The 13,988-nt window shown below is 45.6% G+C and overlaps 1 protein-coding gene across 1 annotated transcript in view; it reads left to right on the forward strand.

The window, feature by feature from the left end:
• Positions 1-13,988, forward strand: part of LOC309329692 (uncharacterized protein) — a gene marked incomplete at its 3' end in the record, with an annotated part of 64,179 nt that overhangs the window by 6,749 nt on the left and 43,442 nt on the right. Inside the window, exons 7-18 of the mRNA XM_081840707.1 lie at positions 407-559; positions 2,266-2,474; positions 3,516-3,607; positions 4,796-4,902; positions 5,598-5,962; positions 6,997-7,100; positions 7,324-7,442; positions 8,858-9,034; positions 9,509-9,717; positions 10,551-10,642; positions 11,917-12,017; positions 13,253-13,423. Coding sequence (XP_081696833.1) covers positions 407-559; positions 2,266-2,474; positions 3,516-3,607; positions 4,796-4,902; positions 5,598-5,962; positions 6,997-7,100; positions 7,324-7,442; positions 8,858-9,034; positions 9,509-9,717; positions 10,551-10,642; positions 11,917-12,017; positions 13,253-13,423 — 1,899 coding nt within the window. The remainder of the gene's footprint in view (positions 1-406; positions 560-2,265; positions 2,475-3,515; positions 3,608-4,795; positions 4,903-5,597; positions 5,963-6,996; positions 7,101-7,323; positions 7,443-8,857; positions 9,035-9,508; positions 9,718-10,550; positions 10,643-11,916; positions 12,018-13,252; positions 13,424-13,988) is intronic.

The following is a 13,988-nucleotide window of genomic DNA, read 5'->3' on the forward strand; positions in this document are numbered from 1 at the left end:
TTAAATATCCCAAAGAATGCAGTTTGGTATATAAGGTCTTGCAAGTTTGCTTATTCAACAGTTCAGATTCTGTAAAGTTTATCTTAATTGAATTGCCATGGAGCCAATGTCATGCCAGTGCTTTGCTTCAGCTTAGGAAGCTAAATTCTTGGGAAGCTTGCATTGAGTTATCAAATAATGTTATTTAGGAAACGAAATAAACCCGGAAATGAAAATGCCAGGCGTAGAAATAGAGGTGGGAGCAATTATTGTCAAGGGCAGAGAAGAGTTTAAGGGAAGGATTGGACCTATTAAAAGTCATGTAGCTGTGAAGATGATTATTGGGGCTTGAAAGAGTACCTGGCTTTGCTACTGCTAGTGCAAATAATTCACAGAAAATGACACAAATACATCTTTTGCTCTACAGATCTCCAACCTGACGTCAAGTGAACTGGCCTCCATCCTCAAGTGCTCCATCATAGACTCTGAGGCCCGGCTGGACCAAGGGGCTTTCTTGATGCTCTTTGAAAATGTTGACAAAGACACACTCCAGGCAGCCCTGAATGAGATAAATCTGCAGGTAATTAGTACTCTCACAAAAACCTTCTTTGGTTATGCAAAATGGTCCTAGTTTTTGTGTGCTGTTAGGACCTCTCTGGTGGACACTAGGATCTGTTGAAGACCAGTGTTGCATCTGGGCTTGGGTAGGTAGGTAAGGTGTGTAGGATAAGGGCTGCTCCTTTGGAACTAGAATTTCTGACCTGTTGTGCTTGCTTCCCTTCCGCTCAACCTGTATGTTTGCGAATGGATAGCTCTGTTTAGAAAGTGACACCCCAGAGATGTTTTGCAGGGAAGATTTTGCAGTGAGGCCCGGAGACCTGTACAGAATCATAGGGCTGCAAAGGAGCAGAGGGTCACAAAGCCAAATTGCCCTGCAGCTCAGACCAGGATCTCCTGTGCATTTGCAACTCTCTCATCCCCAGGATTTTAACTTGTGTAACTCTACTGCAAGCAGAGAGCTTAAAGCTGAGCAGCTGAGAATTATAAAACTAATGTTGTGTGCGTGTGTGCATGTGCATGCAGAGCGCATCATATATCAAGATATGCATTGACTGATGCTGCTGCCTGTGCTATTTTGAATGGTGAATAAGCTGGGTGGTCCCAAGACGTTTTGTTGCCTGAGCTAAGGACTGGAGTGTGCCATCGCCCTGTTTCACAAACAGAAGCTAGTTGGAGTGGCAGGGGAATCTTACTTTAGCAGTGTCAGTGTGATAGCATCCTCCCCCTGGCTTGAGGGCAGTGAGCTAGCTTAGGGGGCATTGAAGAGGCATAGCTCAGTTGACCAGGACACAGAAAAGAAGAGGCTTCTTCATGCAGCACATAGTTAAACGATGGAACTCACTCCCACAGGAGGCAAAGATGTCCACCAACTTGGATGCTTTTAAACAAGAACAGGACAAATTCATGGAGGAGGTGGCTATCAATGGCTATTAACCACAATGGCTATGCTCTGACTCCATGGTTGGATGATGATGATGATGATGATGATGATAATATCTATATTTATATGAACCTGTTTACATGTACCTGTTTAAAGCAAAATAAAAGTTTAATAATAATAATAATAATAATAATAATAATAATAATAATTTATTATTTATACCCTGCCCATCTGGCTGGGTTTCCCCAGCCACTCTGGGTGGCTTCCAACAGAATATTAAAATACAATAGTCTATTAAACATTAAAAGCTTCCCTAAAAAGGGCTGCCTTCAGATGTCTTCTAAAAGTTTGGTAGTTATTTTTCTCTTTGACATCTGGTGGGAGGGCGTTCCACAGGGCGAGTGCCACTACCGAGAAGGCCCTCTGCCTGGTTCCCTGTAACTTGGCTTCTCGCAGCGAGGGAACCGCCAGAAGGCCCTCGGCGCTGGACCTCAGTGTCCAGGCAGAACAATGGGGGTGGAGATGCTCCTTCAGGTATACTGGACCAAGCCATTTAGGGCTTTAAAGGTCAGCACCAACAGTAAAGTTTCTGAATAGCTGGAAATCACAGGAGAGGAGAGTGCTGCTGTTGCACTCAGGCTCTGCTTGTAGGTTTCTCATGGGGATCTGGTTGAACCCTGTGAGAACAGGATGCTGGGCCATCAAGCTATCCTTCTGTTTTTAAATAACAGCCACGTTATGTGTAGCGATAATTTGGATACGTGTTGCAGAAATAAAGTGCCAGGTTAACCCCACTTATCTCTCCTCCTTGAGCACCAACTGTTCCACATTTCTGTTCTATTTAGGTCTCTGGGGACCAAATCTCACTGACAGGCAAAACCTTCTTGCTGAATGCAGCATGGGAAAAGATCAAGGCAGACCCCCGGGTCCAGAGCGCAGGCTTCCTTGCCTCTTGGTTTCAAGACACAATGCACTCCTACCTGGCAGCGATAAACTCCAATGTCCTAGAGTGCATGACTCAGCTTCCCATCACTTGTGATGGCTTCGCTACTGTGTAAGTGACAACTGTTAGAAAGAAATCAATCTTTGGAACTCCCTTCCTACTGACAGCAGGCAACCCCCTTCCCTGTTTGGGAAAACACATTTATGTTTAGGCAAGCCTGTCCAGATATGTACAATGTTGGTCTGGGTTTTAAACTGGGTTTTAGCTTATTGATTTTAATATATTTTTTGAAGATTTTAAGTCGTTTTTCATTGTTTTTACTGATAATTTCATTGTTTTCTCTCCCTTTTTTGTAAACCACGCTGAGGTTTTTTGTTTTTTTACAATCAAGAGGACAACATTTAGAGTTAGCAGCTGGTTCCCTCTGGTTCCCTCTCAATGAGATGAGAATTTCAAGACAGCTGTAGTTGCAGGATTCAAGCAGATGTTTGGATCCTGAATACTGCAGTCTGAAAGGTCCTTTGCACAAGAGATATGTATGGTTCAAAATTCACAGGGATGACATGAGTTATACCCAGGGCTGCCCTTGAAGGCTGTTTGGAAATGGCTGCTGCTGCAGAATGCTGATGGGGATGAGGCCTGTAGATTTCTCGGTCCAGTTCAAGGCGCTGGCTTTAACTTAAAAAGCCTTAGTACCAGGATACCTGACTGGCCCCCTCTCCCAAAAAGAACATCATTTGAGGCCCTTCTCTTTGCACCCCACAAGAAACACCTGAGGGAGGCCTTTTTGTTTGTAACCCCCTTCCCAACACTTGTGGAATGCTCTCCCAGCTGAGGCCTGCCTAGCACCATCACTGACAACCTTTTGGTGTAATAGTAAGACTTTCCTCTGTCTGGGCATTTGATTGCATTTGAAAGGTTTTGGAGCCTGGCTGCACGAGTTGTCTCCAGCTAAGCTCTACTGAGAGTAGACTCAATGAAATAAATAAACTGGAGTTGGTTATCATGGCCCTTGTTTTTGGTGGGTCTTCTCTGAGTAGGACTAGCATTGGATACAAGACCTTGTCTCTCAGAGCTGCCCTGTGTAAGGTATTGAACAGATAAAACCAACAATAAGATGCTTATTTCCCTTCTTGTGTCTCCCATCATTAGTGTCCAGGCTCTGGACAGTGCATATTCTGGGATGGACAGCAGCACAAAGCAACAGGTTGCCAATTGGATCGGGAGATTCCTTACAATACAAAGTAAGTGGGGAATGTGCCCCTTCTGGTGCTCCTTTCACAAGCGGTCAAGATTCATAACTCCAGAAAAGCTCAATCCAATCTGAGCCAGCAGAACAGCTCAGGGTCACATGACTCGTGGACCTGCAGCCATTGAACAGCCCTGTATTGGACAGGACTCCCTCTCTTATTTAGGGATGAACAAATGTTGGTTTCTCCTGTTTTCTTATTTTTCCAGCTTTATGTTGGAAAAGCTCACCTTATTCCTGCATCTAGTTGATCGTTTTTCTTTTTTAAAGAAAGGTCCACATGGAAATTCATCTGCATTTTGTGCAAATTATTTTCTCCCAATATTTATTGAGTGCAAATTTATACACGTTTTGGCAAGCAGTTATTCTCCCCCTTATATGATGCAGTTGTTTCCACTCATATATTTTTATATTTATTGTTGTGCAAACCTTTCAGTTGGAGGGGTGCAAAATTACAAAGGGTGACTGTGTTTTGGTTTTCTTTTGGTTCAGAAACTGCAGATTAGGAATTAGGGCTTGTGTAGGTGGAATCTTAAAGAGGAGCACCTCACACTCCTGCCAACCTCAGGATTCATTATTATTAATTTCATTTATGAATCACTTATAATGAGGCATCTGAAAGCAATTTACAATAAAAAACATACATAATATAAACAACCACATGAAATACAAATACAATTAACAACAGCAACAGCAACAACAAGAAGATTTATATATGTAAAGTCAGTTTCAACTCCAGTACAGATACTGAGTGGGATAATAGTCCTAGTTGCTTCATTAAAAAATGTTCCATTTGACCCTTTGAAAAATAAAGCTCCTTAAAAAAAATTAAATACATTTTTTCTTCTTCATTTTATTACTATTCATTAAACTACCGCAAGGGAGAAAAACGGCATTATAATACATTGATAAACAGAAAAGAGAGTGAGGGGAAAAATAAATACATAATCTAGGTAAACAAATATCTTTCTAGTCTTTCATTTCGATACAATGCATTCCAGTATTCACAACATAATTCCATCTCTTTTCATCTCATGCTTCCTCTTTTCTGGATTGCATCAGTCAGTTTATCCATTGCTGCCAGCTCCACACATTTCATTAGCTTTCACTAAACAGGTGGCAGATTTTGGTCCTTCCATTTCCTTGCCCACACCACAAAGCTCCTTTTGATGTTGCTTTTCAGGCTGCCCACAGAGTTCACCCAAAGAATGGATTCAGAGCTACTGGAAGAGTTTCCTGAACAACGCCTCATACAATGACCTCCTAAAGACCTGGAGTGGATTCGATGGGGTAAGAAAATCAATTGCACTTGTGGCTCTGGAGAGTAACTCACTCCAACCTGAAGGCTTCCTGTCGGGGTGGGGGGTGAGGGAAGGCACTCTGCATGTGCTCTGAAGCACTCTGGCCTTTTTTTTAAAAAAGCAGACAGATGCTGCTTCATAAAGAAAAGGCAGATGCTCAGAGGCACTTCATTTTTATGCCCTCCTGACAAGTACATAGGCTCCCTGTGACAGGCTAGATTTTTATTGGGGGGCGTTAGAACCATTGTATATGGGGAGGGGGATAACCTTTAGGGCAGTGGCGTAGTGTGGGGGGTGCAGGGGGGGCTGGCCGCACCGGGTGCAACATCTGGGGGTTAGGGTTAGGGGGCGCAAATCCACGGGTTAGGGGGTGCAAATTACTTGCCTTGCCCCGGGTGCTGACAACCCATGCTACGCCACTGCTTTAGGGACATAGGAATTGGCAGTGACTCTCCAGGGTTTCAGGTGAGGACATTCCTAGCCCTACCTGGAAATGCTACTGGGGAGTGAATTTGGGACTTTCTGCATGCCAAGCAGATGTTCTACCACCGAGCCCTTCCTCATATACTCCATGCATGCTCAGAGGGACATGGAAAAATGGTCAAGACTAGTCCTTAGAAGAGCTATTGTTTTGTCCATTTAGGACTGCCTGCACCAAACTCATGATTTTCACCCGTTTTCTAGTTTGCAGCTTTGGATGTCCTGACGGCCTCCCAGCTTGCCCAACTGACCATTGCTCATGGTGTCCTGGCCAATGCCAGCCTGGCAGAAGCTGTTGTCCAAACCCTCCACAGCCATAGCATCCGCTTCATGGAAGATTACTTGACTCAGTTATCACTGCTGCCCCTGGAGCCCTCACCTGAGCGCGGAGCCAGCTATCTGTTGCTGGAGACCATTCTGAGGAAGGTGAATGAGAGCTTCCCCGACCTCTGCTCACCCTCCTTGAAAGACCTGTTTCAGGTGAAACTGATGCGGTTCCTGCCTGTTGCTGATGCAAAGATCCTGGAGCTTTTCCCGACCAAAATTGGTTGTACAGACTTCCGTGATATGTGAGTAGGCTCAGGTTGAGGGTGCATGGTCTATAGGTGGTACTTGATGGAGGGACGTCCTCTAATGGAAAAACTGCCAGAGGTAGAGATGTCAGTCCTGCCATGTGTTTGTCACAATGCAGCAGCTGAAAAAATATAATGCAATTCTAAGCAGCATCAACAGAAGTCTAGTGTCCAGATCAAGGGACATAATAGGACCAACTTTGGTCAGATCCAGGGGTGTAGGAAGGGTGGCCCACCCTGGGTGCCATCCCAGAGGGGTGTGTGACAAACTCCCCCTGGGTGGATTGCGCCGCCGTGCCACGAAAGTGATCACACTGCCGTGCTGATCACCCCGTGGGCGGATCGCCCTGCCCCGCTGCTCCAGGTGCAGGAGCGGCTAGCTCCAGCCACTGGTCAGATCCCACCTGGAATATGAGTCCAGTTCTGGTCACCACAGTTTAAGGAAGCATATTGACAAGCTAGAATGTATGCAGAGGAGGTAGACCGAGAAGATCAATGGTCTGGAAATCAAGCCTTTTGAGGAACCATTGAGGGACCTGGGTATGTTTAGCCTAGATAACAGAAGACTGAGAGGTGATAGGAGACCAACCTTCAAATATCTGAAGGGCTGTTGCATGAAAGATGGAGCAGGCTTGTTTTCAGCTGCTCTAGAAAGTACAGCCTGAACCCATGGATTCAAATGACAAGAAACAAGATTTCAACTAGACATCAGGAGTAACTTTTTGATGATAAGTGCTGTTCAACAGTGGAACAGGCTACCTCAGTGATAGAGCATCTGCTTGGCATGCAGAAGATCCAAGGTTCAGTTGAGGCATCTCTGGATAAGGGTGAGAGAGACTCCTTTCTGAAACCCTGGAGAGCTGCTGCCAGTCAGTGTAAACAATGTTGAGCTAGACAGACCAATGGTCTTATTCAGTATAAGGCAGCTTCCTATGATAGGCCAGAGAAGTATAATTATGTGTGCAAAGAAAACTGGATTTTCCTGTCATGGAGAATGTACAAAAATGCATTCTGCTCTGCTTGCTTTGCAGCTACAAAGGGATCGATTCTGTCTATCATGAACTAGACAACAGCACCCAAAAGGCTGTCTGCACAAAGCGTCTGGATTTTCTGAAAAGACAACTTACAAAAGAAGGTGATAGATGGCTATTTTGTGGTTTTTCTCCCTTGCTGGAAATAGTGTTAAACTATTAAGATTTTAAGGCAAGGGCCGGGGAGCTTTTTCAGCTGAAGGACCACATTATCTTGGGGGTAATCTTCTGGGATCCACCTGCTGGTGGTGAATGTGCCAGAGTCATAAGGGGGTGTGGCCAGGGGCAAAAGTGGGCGGAACAATTGCATCTCCATATTCCCTGCAGGAGCTGCTTGCACCATCATGACATCAAGTAGCAGAGACTGGCTGCAGGAAAACTTTGGACTCTCCAGCAGCTTTGCAGACTACAATGATTTTCTTCACCTGAATCCCTCTTTTAATGGCGTAAGTAGTGTTGTTCCTCAGTGGGTGGCGCTGTGGGTTAAACCACAGAGCCTAGGGCTTGCCGATCAGAAGGTCAGCGGTTCGAATCCCCACGACGGGGTGAGCTCCCATTGCTCGGTCCCTGCTCCTGCCAACCTAGCAGTTCGAAAGCACCTCAAAGTGCTAGTAGATAAAAAGGTACCGCTCCGGTGGGAAGGTAAAAGGTGTTTCCGTGCACTGCTCTGGTTCGCCAGAAGCGGCTTAGTCATGCTGGCCACATGACCTGGAAGCTGTACGCCGCCAATAAAGTGAGATGAGCGCCACAACCCCAGAGTCGGTCATGACTGGACCTAATGGTCAGGGGTCCCTTTACCTTTACCTTTAGTGTTGTTCCCCACCACCACCAACCCCCAGCCTCATTTGAAGTGGGGCAGGAAGTGGGGGGGGGGGCTGGGAGTGTCCAGCTCGAGGCCCTTTTCTCTCTCCCCACCCCAGAGCAGGAGCATTGTCATTATCTGCCAGGGCACCAGAGCAATTGATCTGACAAGTGAATGAGGTGATAATGAGGCTTTCAAGTCCCCTTCCCCTGCTTGTGGCAGATGAGCATTGAGGAAGTCAGGGAGTGAGGGCAATAATCATGCGAAGACCAGGTTCTTCTTCCCCTTTGACAGGGGTTCTTCCTTCATGCTAACAGTTTTGAGGGTGGTGATTCTTTGTGAGACTGCTGAACTTCAGGTGGCTGAAGATCTTTCAGTGCTCACTGTGAGGTGTTTATTTATTTATTAAATTTGTATCCTACCCTTCCTCCCAATGGCCACCCCATCATGTTAAGACAATGGGGTATAGTAGCCAGCATGGTGTAGTGATTAGAGTATCCAACTAGGACGTGGGAGACCACTTGGACCAGTCACTCTTTTTCGGTGTAACCTACTTCACAGGGTTATTGTGAGGATAAAATGGGGAAAGGGAGAACCATGTATCCCACCTTTAGCTTCCAGGAGGAAAAGGTGGGGTGTACTTGAAATAAATAAATAAAACAGTAGATTTTAGGATAATAAAGAAAACATGTGGAACATTTTCAAAGCCTCTAAAAACATGTAAATTAGAACATTGAAAATGTTTAGAAGCAATTGTATACCACCACAGTTATTGATGTTGTGCCTGCTGTGGCCAGTTATCCGTCAAGCACCTGTGCAAACAGGAATGTTCTTTAAATTTCTCCTGGAAATCAATCATGTGGGAGCCACCACCAAGGAGGCCCTGCCACGGCCAACTGGGCAATGCTTTACCAGCTGACCCTTGGTGATCAGAAGCATGTGTTAGATGGACCTACAGCCTGAACCACAAGGAGCTTCTTACACCTGCCCACCACACTCATACAGGGAATGAAGCTCTGGTGATGATGTTATCCCTCCCCACTGCCCCTTGTCTTTCAGTTTGAAGTGCTGGATTTGCTGACAACAACCCAGATGGGAACACTGCTTGTTATCTCTGGCACCTTAACAGACAGCGCCAGGGTCAGTGCTGAGACGGAGGCAACAAATGTGATGGCAACCCTTCAGAGCCAAAGCATATCTGAGCTCCAAAGCCTTCTTCTCAGCATCCAGGCACAGGTGAGCCACTTTGAATGTTGGAAGACAGGAATGGTGAATCTCCAGATGGTGTTGGATGCCAGCTTTGGACTGGGAGATTCATGGAGGAGGAGGAGGAGGAGGAGGAGGAGGCTAGCCTTGACTACTAGTCACAAGGGCTACGCTCTGTCTCCAGGGGCAGAGGCAGTAATGCTTCTGAATACCAGTTAGAAACCAGAATTGGGGAGAGTGTGCTTGTAGCTGGTCCTGCTTTCAGGTTTCCCCTTGGGGCATCTGGTTGGCCACAGTGTGAGCAGGATGCTGGATTAGATGGGCCATTGATCTCACCCAGTATCTCACCCAGAACCTCTTAGGTTCTTAGATCCATTGTTCTGTTCAAATGCAGAGCTTTCTAAGACCCCTGCCATTCACGCCAAGGATAAAGCAGATTTTCAAATCTGAAATAAAAGAAACGAACCTCCATACATTTGATGGTTGTATGTTCTTTGTCTCCAGGGGAGCATCACAGAGATAACCAATGTGCGGGTTCGTGAGATCATGTTACGGGGGATTTTCCAACTCCTGAAGCCGCACTTTGCCTCCATGCCAATGCCTGATTTACTGTCCTGGTTCAATGGGCTCCTGATAATTTATTTCCCATCCATCACAGTGGAGGAGCTGGGGGCCCTTCCTACTCTCCCCAACTGCACGCAGATACAACCCATGTAAGTAAAAGTTTGATTAGTGGGGTTTCATGCTGGGTGTATATAATAGCACCCAGGCAGAAGGAGGTGCATTGGCTGCTGTTTTGCTATGGAGACAGTTTTAAGGCTCTAAATAGCCCAAGATCAGATGAGATGGAGAAGGCAATAAGGAGCAAGCTTGTTTTCTGCTGCTGCTGCTCCAGAGGGTAGGACCTGAACCAATGCATTCAAATGACAAGAAAGGAGCTTTCAGCTAAACATTAGGGATAACTTTCTGGTGGTGAGAGCTGTTTGCCAGTGGAATGGACTCCCTAGGAAGGTGGTGGACTCTCCTTTACTGGAGGTTTGTAAACAGAGATTGGGTTGCCAAAGACTAGATGACCCTTGAGGTCTCTTCCAACTCAACAGTTTTATAATACTATTAGCTGAGAGATGGCCTTCCTCTGTAGAGACTGCCCCTGTCATTGTGATCTTCTAGGGAGGGGACCTGAGGATTGTACACATTAGACAGAGGCAGATTTGGCCACAGTATGGAGGAGGGTCTTCTTAGGAGTGGCCTCAACCTATGGAATAAATGTCTTCATTCAGATTAGCAGGGTGGGGAATCTGTGGACAGCTTTTGCCAGGAGTTAAAAGCACATTGAATCACCCAAGTGATTATTCTTGTGCCTCCTGGTGCTGATTTTTCAGTCTTTGGCTTGGGTGTGCAAATCAGGGCGTGTAAACTATGGGTGGCCAATCTATAGAGGGCCACAATTCCTCAGGAGTAATCTGTCGGGGGCTGCATTGGTGGGCAGAACTAGAGACCAAAGTGTTCTGGATTAATGGTGTCCCTGCATTTGGATGCCTTGCAGTGTGAAAGGGCTGGATTCTGCCTTTGACCAGATGTCATTGGAGACCAAGACTGGTGTGGCCCAGTGGATCCTCCAGGCCCTTCGAAAAACAGGTGAGCCTTTTGTTTCCTGGCTTCCTAACTCATGCACAGATGGAGGAATCAGTCAGTTTTGGATCTCTTCGCTTCTTTCTTCTGAAATCTTAACATCAGCCCTCCACTCACAGGTTGTTTCTTTACTTATTAAACTGTTGTCCCATCTCTCCTCCCAAAGGAGCCCAGGGCAGAAATATGATGGGATCATTTGTGTGGATTAGTGTGCAAACAGAATGGAGTCACCATCACCATCATTTTTATTACCAGTTACAGATAGGTAGCCGTGTTGGTCTGCCATAGTCAAAACAAAAAAAATTCCTTCCAGTAGCACCTTAAAGACCAACTAAGTCAGTTCTTGGTATGAGCTTTCGTGTGCATGCATCTGAAGAATGCGTGTGCGTGCATTGGTATCTGAAGAAGTGTGCATGCACACGAAAGCTCATACCAAGAACTGACTTAGTTGGTCTTTAAGGTGCTACTGGAAGGAATTTTTTTATTTTTATTACCGTTATTAATAAATTAATTCGTTAGCCATCTAACACAGGACTGTCTCCACAATCATGTTTAAAGATATAAAAACTGCTTAATATAAAAACTGTCAGTATTCAAAGAAATAAAATCAATACACAAAACATAAATTGCAAGCTTCTGTCAGGGGTGGAGCAACCCAGAACAGAACTTGAGAACTTGTCTACACTTTCGCTTGTCCCGTGGCTAGAAAGTGTGGGCTGGAGCGGTTTTCTGCTTGTCCTGTGCTTTCTAGGCTCAGGTCAGAGTAGTTTTGCCATTGCCCGCTGCTTCCCCTGAGAAAACCCTCTTGTTTGCTCTAAACCAGAGCGAATGTCAATCTAATTCAGCACTAAACTGTGGGTTTTCCAGGGAGAAAGTGGTGGGGCGAATGGAAGTGTGGATGACTCCTAAGATAAAGTAATGGGATCAAATTCCAGGGAGAAGTTGGAAGTCTTCACCTGGCTGTGAAAAGTTCATTGTTGGTTCCAGGTGGGCCTTGTTCAGGGCAGCATTTGACAGGCAGTGGTGGAGCATTTATGGAATGGCCTTAGGAATGAATGAATGCAAAAGTGAAGTTGACTAGAAATTAAATTATCCTTTCATCCCTGGCAAAATCCACTGGTTCTTACTTTACATTGCTGCATAAACAACAGTGCAGCGACAACCCATCTTTTGGAACTTTGGTTAAATATTTGCAAGCATTTGCTTTGTTCATCTGGTGCTCCTAAATGGGTACCTACTTGCAGAATTGCAGAAACATTTATTATTATTATTTATTTCAGACTGCCAGATAACCGGAAACTGGCTCTCCCTCAACTTCCAGAGATTCAAGTCCTTCATTAGCATCACAGATTTGATGTCTCTTGACCCAAGCTTCAATGGGGTAAGATCAGCTGTGATGCTCTTGCTATTAAGATCAACCAGGGTCTGGTCCATATTTTACCACTGCAGCAGAGGAGCAATTCATCCTTTGGTCTTAAGCCCTTAGCTCCGTGGTAGAGCACCTGCTTTGCATGCGGAAGGCCCCAGTTTCAATCCATAATGGCATCTCCAGGTAGGGATGGGAGAGACTCTTGCCTGAAACCCTGGAAAGCTGCTGCTAGTCAGTGTAGGTGGTAATGAGATAGATGGGCCAGTGGCCTGACTTCCAGCCTTCACAATATGGGGATGATAACACTGGCCTACCTCATAGGGCTGTGAAATGCAATGAAATAAAGTGGGTAAAGAACTTGGATCATATAAAAGCATCATATAAATGTTAACTGCTATAGGTTATTATTATACTTATATTCCAACTTTCCTCCAAGACATGTAAGGTGTTGCATAAGGGATAATCACATTTCAGCCGTTGCAAAACCCCGAGCAGTAGACTGGTCTTAAGCCAATGAGTCAGGAACCACTAGTGAGTTGCGACCTGATCCAAGGCAGATTGCAACGGGAGCACCACCACCATGCAAAGATGTGGGGAAAGATTAAGAAATGGGTCCCCAAATGCATGTTTGGGTTCAATGTGGGTGTTAGGACTGAAACAATTGACGATTACTCAGTGGCGTAGCGTGGGTTGTCAGCACCCGGGGCAAGGCAAGTAATTTGCGCCCCCTAACCCTGGATTTGCGCCCCCTAACCCTACCCCTAACCCTAACCCCCAGATGTTGCGCCCGGTGCGGCCGGCCCCCCCTGCACCCCCCACGCTACACCACTGCGATTACTAGGCTAGAGCACTCAGTGAGCTCCAGGACTGAGCAAGGATTTGAACTCAGATGTCAACTACTCCCCAGGATGAAAAGCGGATGGACTACTTGAGAGACCACTGTAACAGTTAAAAATCATTAGCAGGGATACAATAACACTTGTAAATAACATGAACTTTGGAAATTATGGATACTTAATAGATAGATTACAGTAAAAAAACCTGTAGAAATGAAAGTTTGAAATGAAACCCATGGAGGGATGTCCGAAGGTTTGGGGAACCTTATTACTTTACTATTTTAATTAATGGTGATGTCTGTTTTGTATCATATATGAAAAACCAAATAAATAAAGTTATTTTAAAAAAGAAAATAAAAGTGGGTGGATGGATGAAGCTATTCATTTCTGTGTGCCTTCTCTCTGTTTCAGACGGCTAACCTGGGGGAACTCTCAGCAGTACAACTTGCTCAGCTGACTGTGAATCCAGAGATGCTCTGCTGTGTCGATAAAGTGAAGATGGTCTTCACAAGGCTGGCTCAGCTGCCTGGCCTTGATCACCTGGCTGCTTTCTGGGATGCATTCAACATTGCCTACAAAAAGGTACAGAGCTCAGGGACCCGCCTTCCACCGCTGAGCAGGGCACCAGAAATGACTTTCTGGAATGACAGAAGGTGTGGAGAAAGTAGATGTAGAGAAGCTTTCTTCCCTCTCTCACAGCACTGGAACTTAGGGCCATTCAGGACAGACTAAAGAAAGCCCTTCTTCACACAGCCCATTGTTAAAACGTGGCACTCATTCCCCCAGGAAGCACTGATGGCCACAACTTTGAATGGCTTTAAAAGAGGATTTGGCAAATGCATGGAGGAACCAGAAGGCTGTTTTACCTCTGCTGTTGGAGGCAGCATGCATCTAAGTAACAATTGCTTGGAATGGCCGGTGGGGAGAGGGATCTCACACTCAAGTCCTGTTTGCAGACTTCCCAGAAGAGGCATCTGGTTGGCCACTGTGAGAACAGGGTGCTGCACCAGATGGGCCATTGACAACTGTTTGAGCCATATGGCACATAACATTAATCCCCAGAATACACAAATTTCCATTCAGAAAGAGTCAAGCAGTCTGAACTAGGCTGGAGTTCTTCTCGTGATAAGGGTAGGGGGCCTTTAAC

This window comes from Podarcis erhardii (assembly GCF_964252035.2).
Source record: "Podarcis erhardii genome assembly, chromosome: 14".
In the NCBI taxonomy this organism is placed as follows: Eukaryota; Metazoa; Chordata; class Lepidosauria; order Squamata; family Lacertidae; genus Podarcis; species Podarcis erhardii.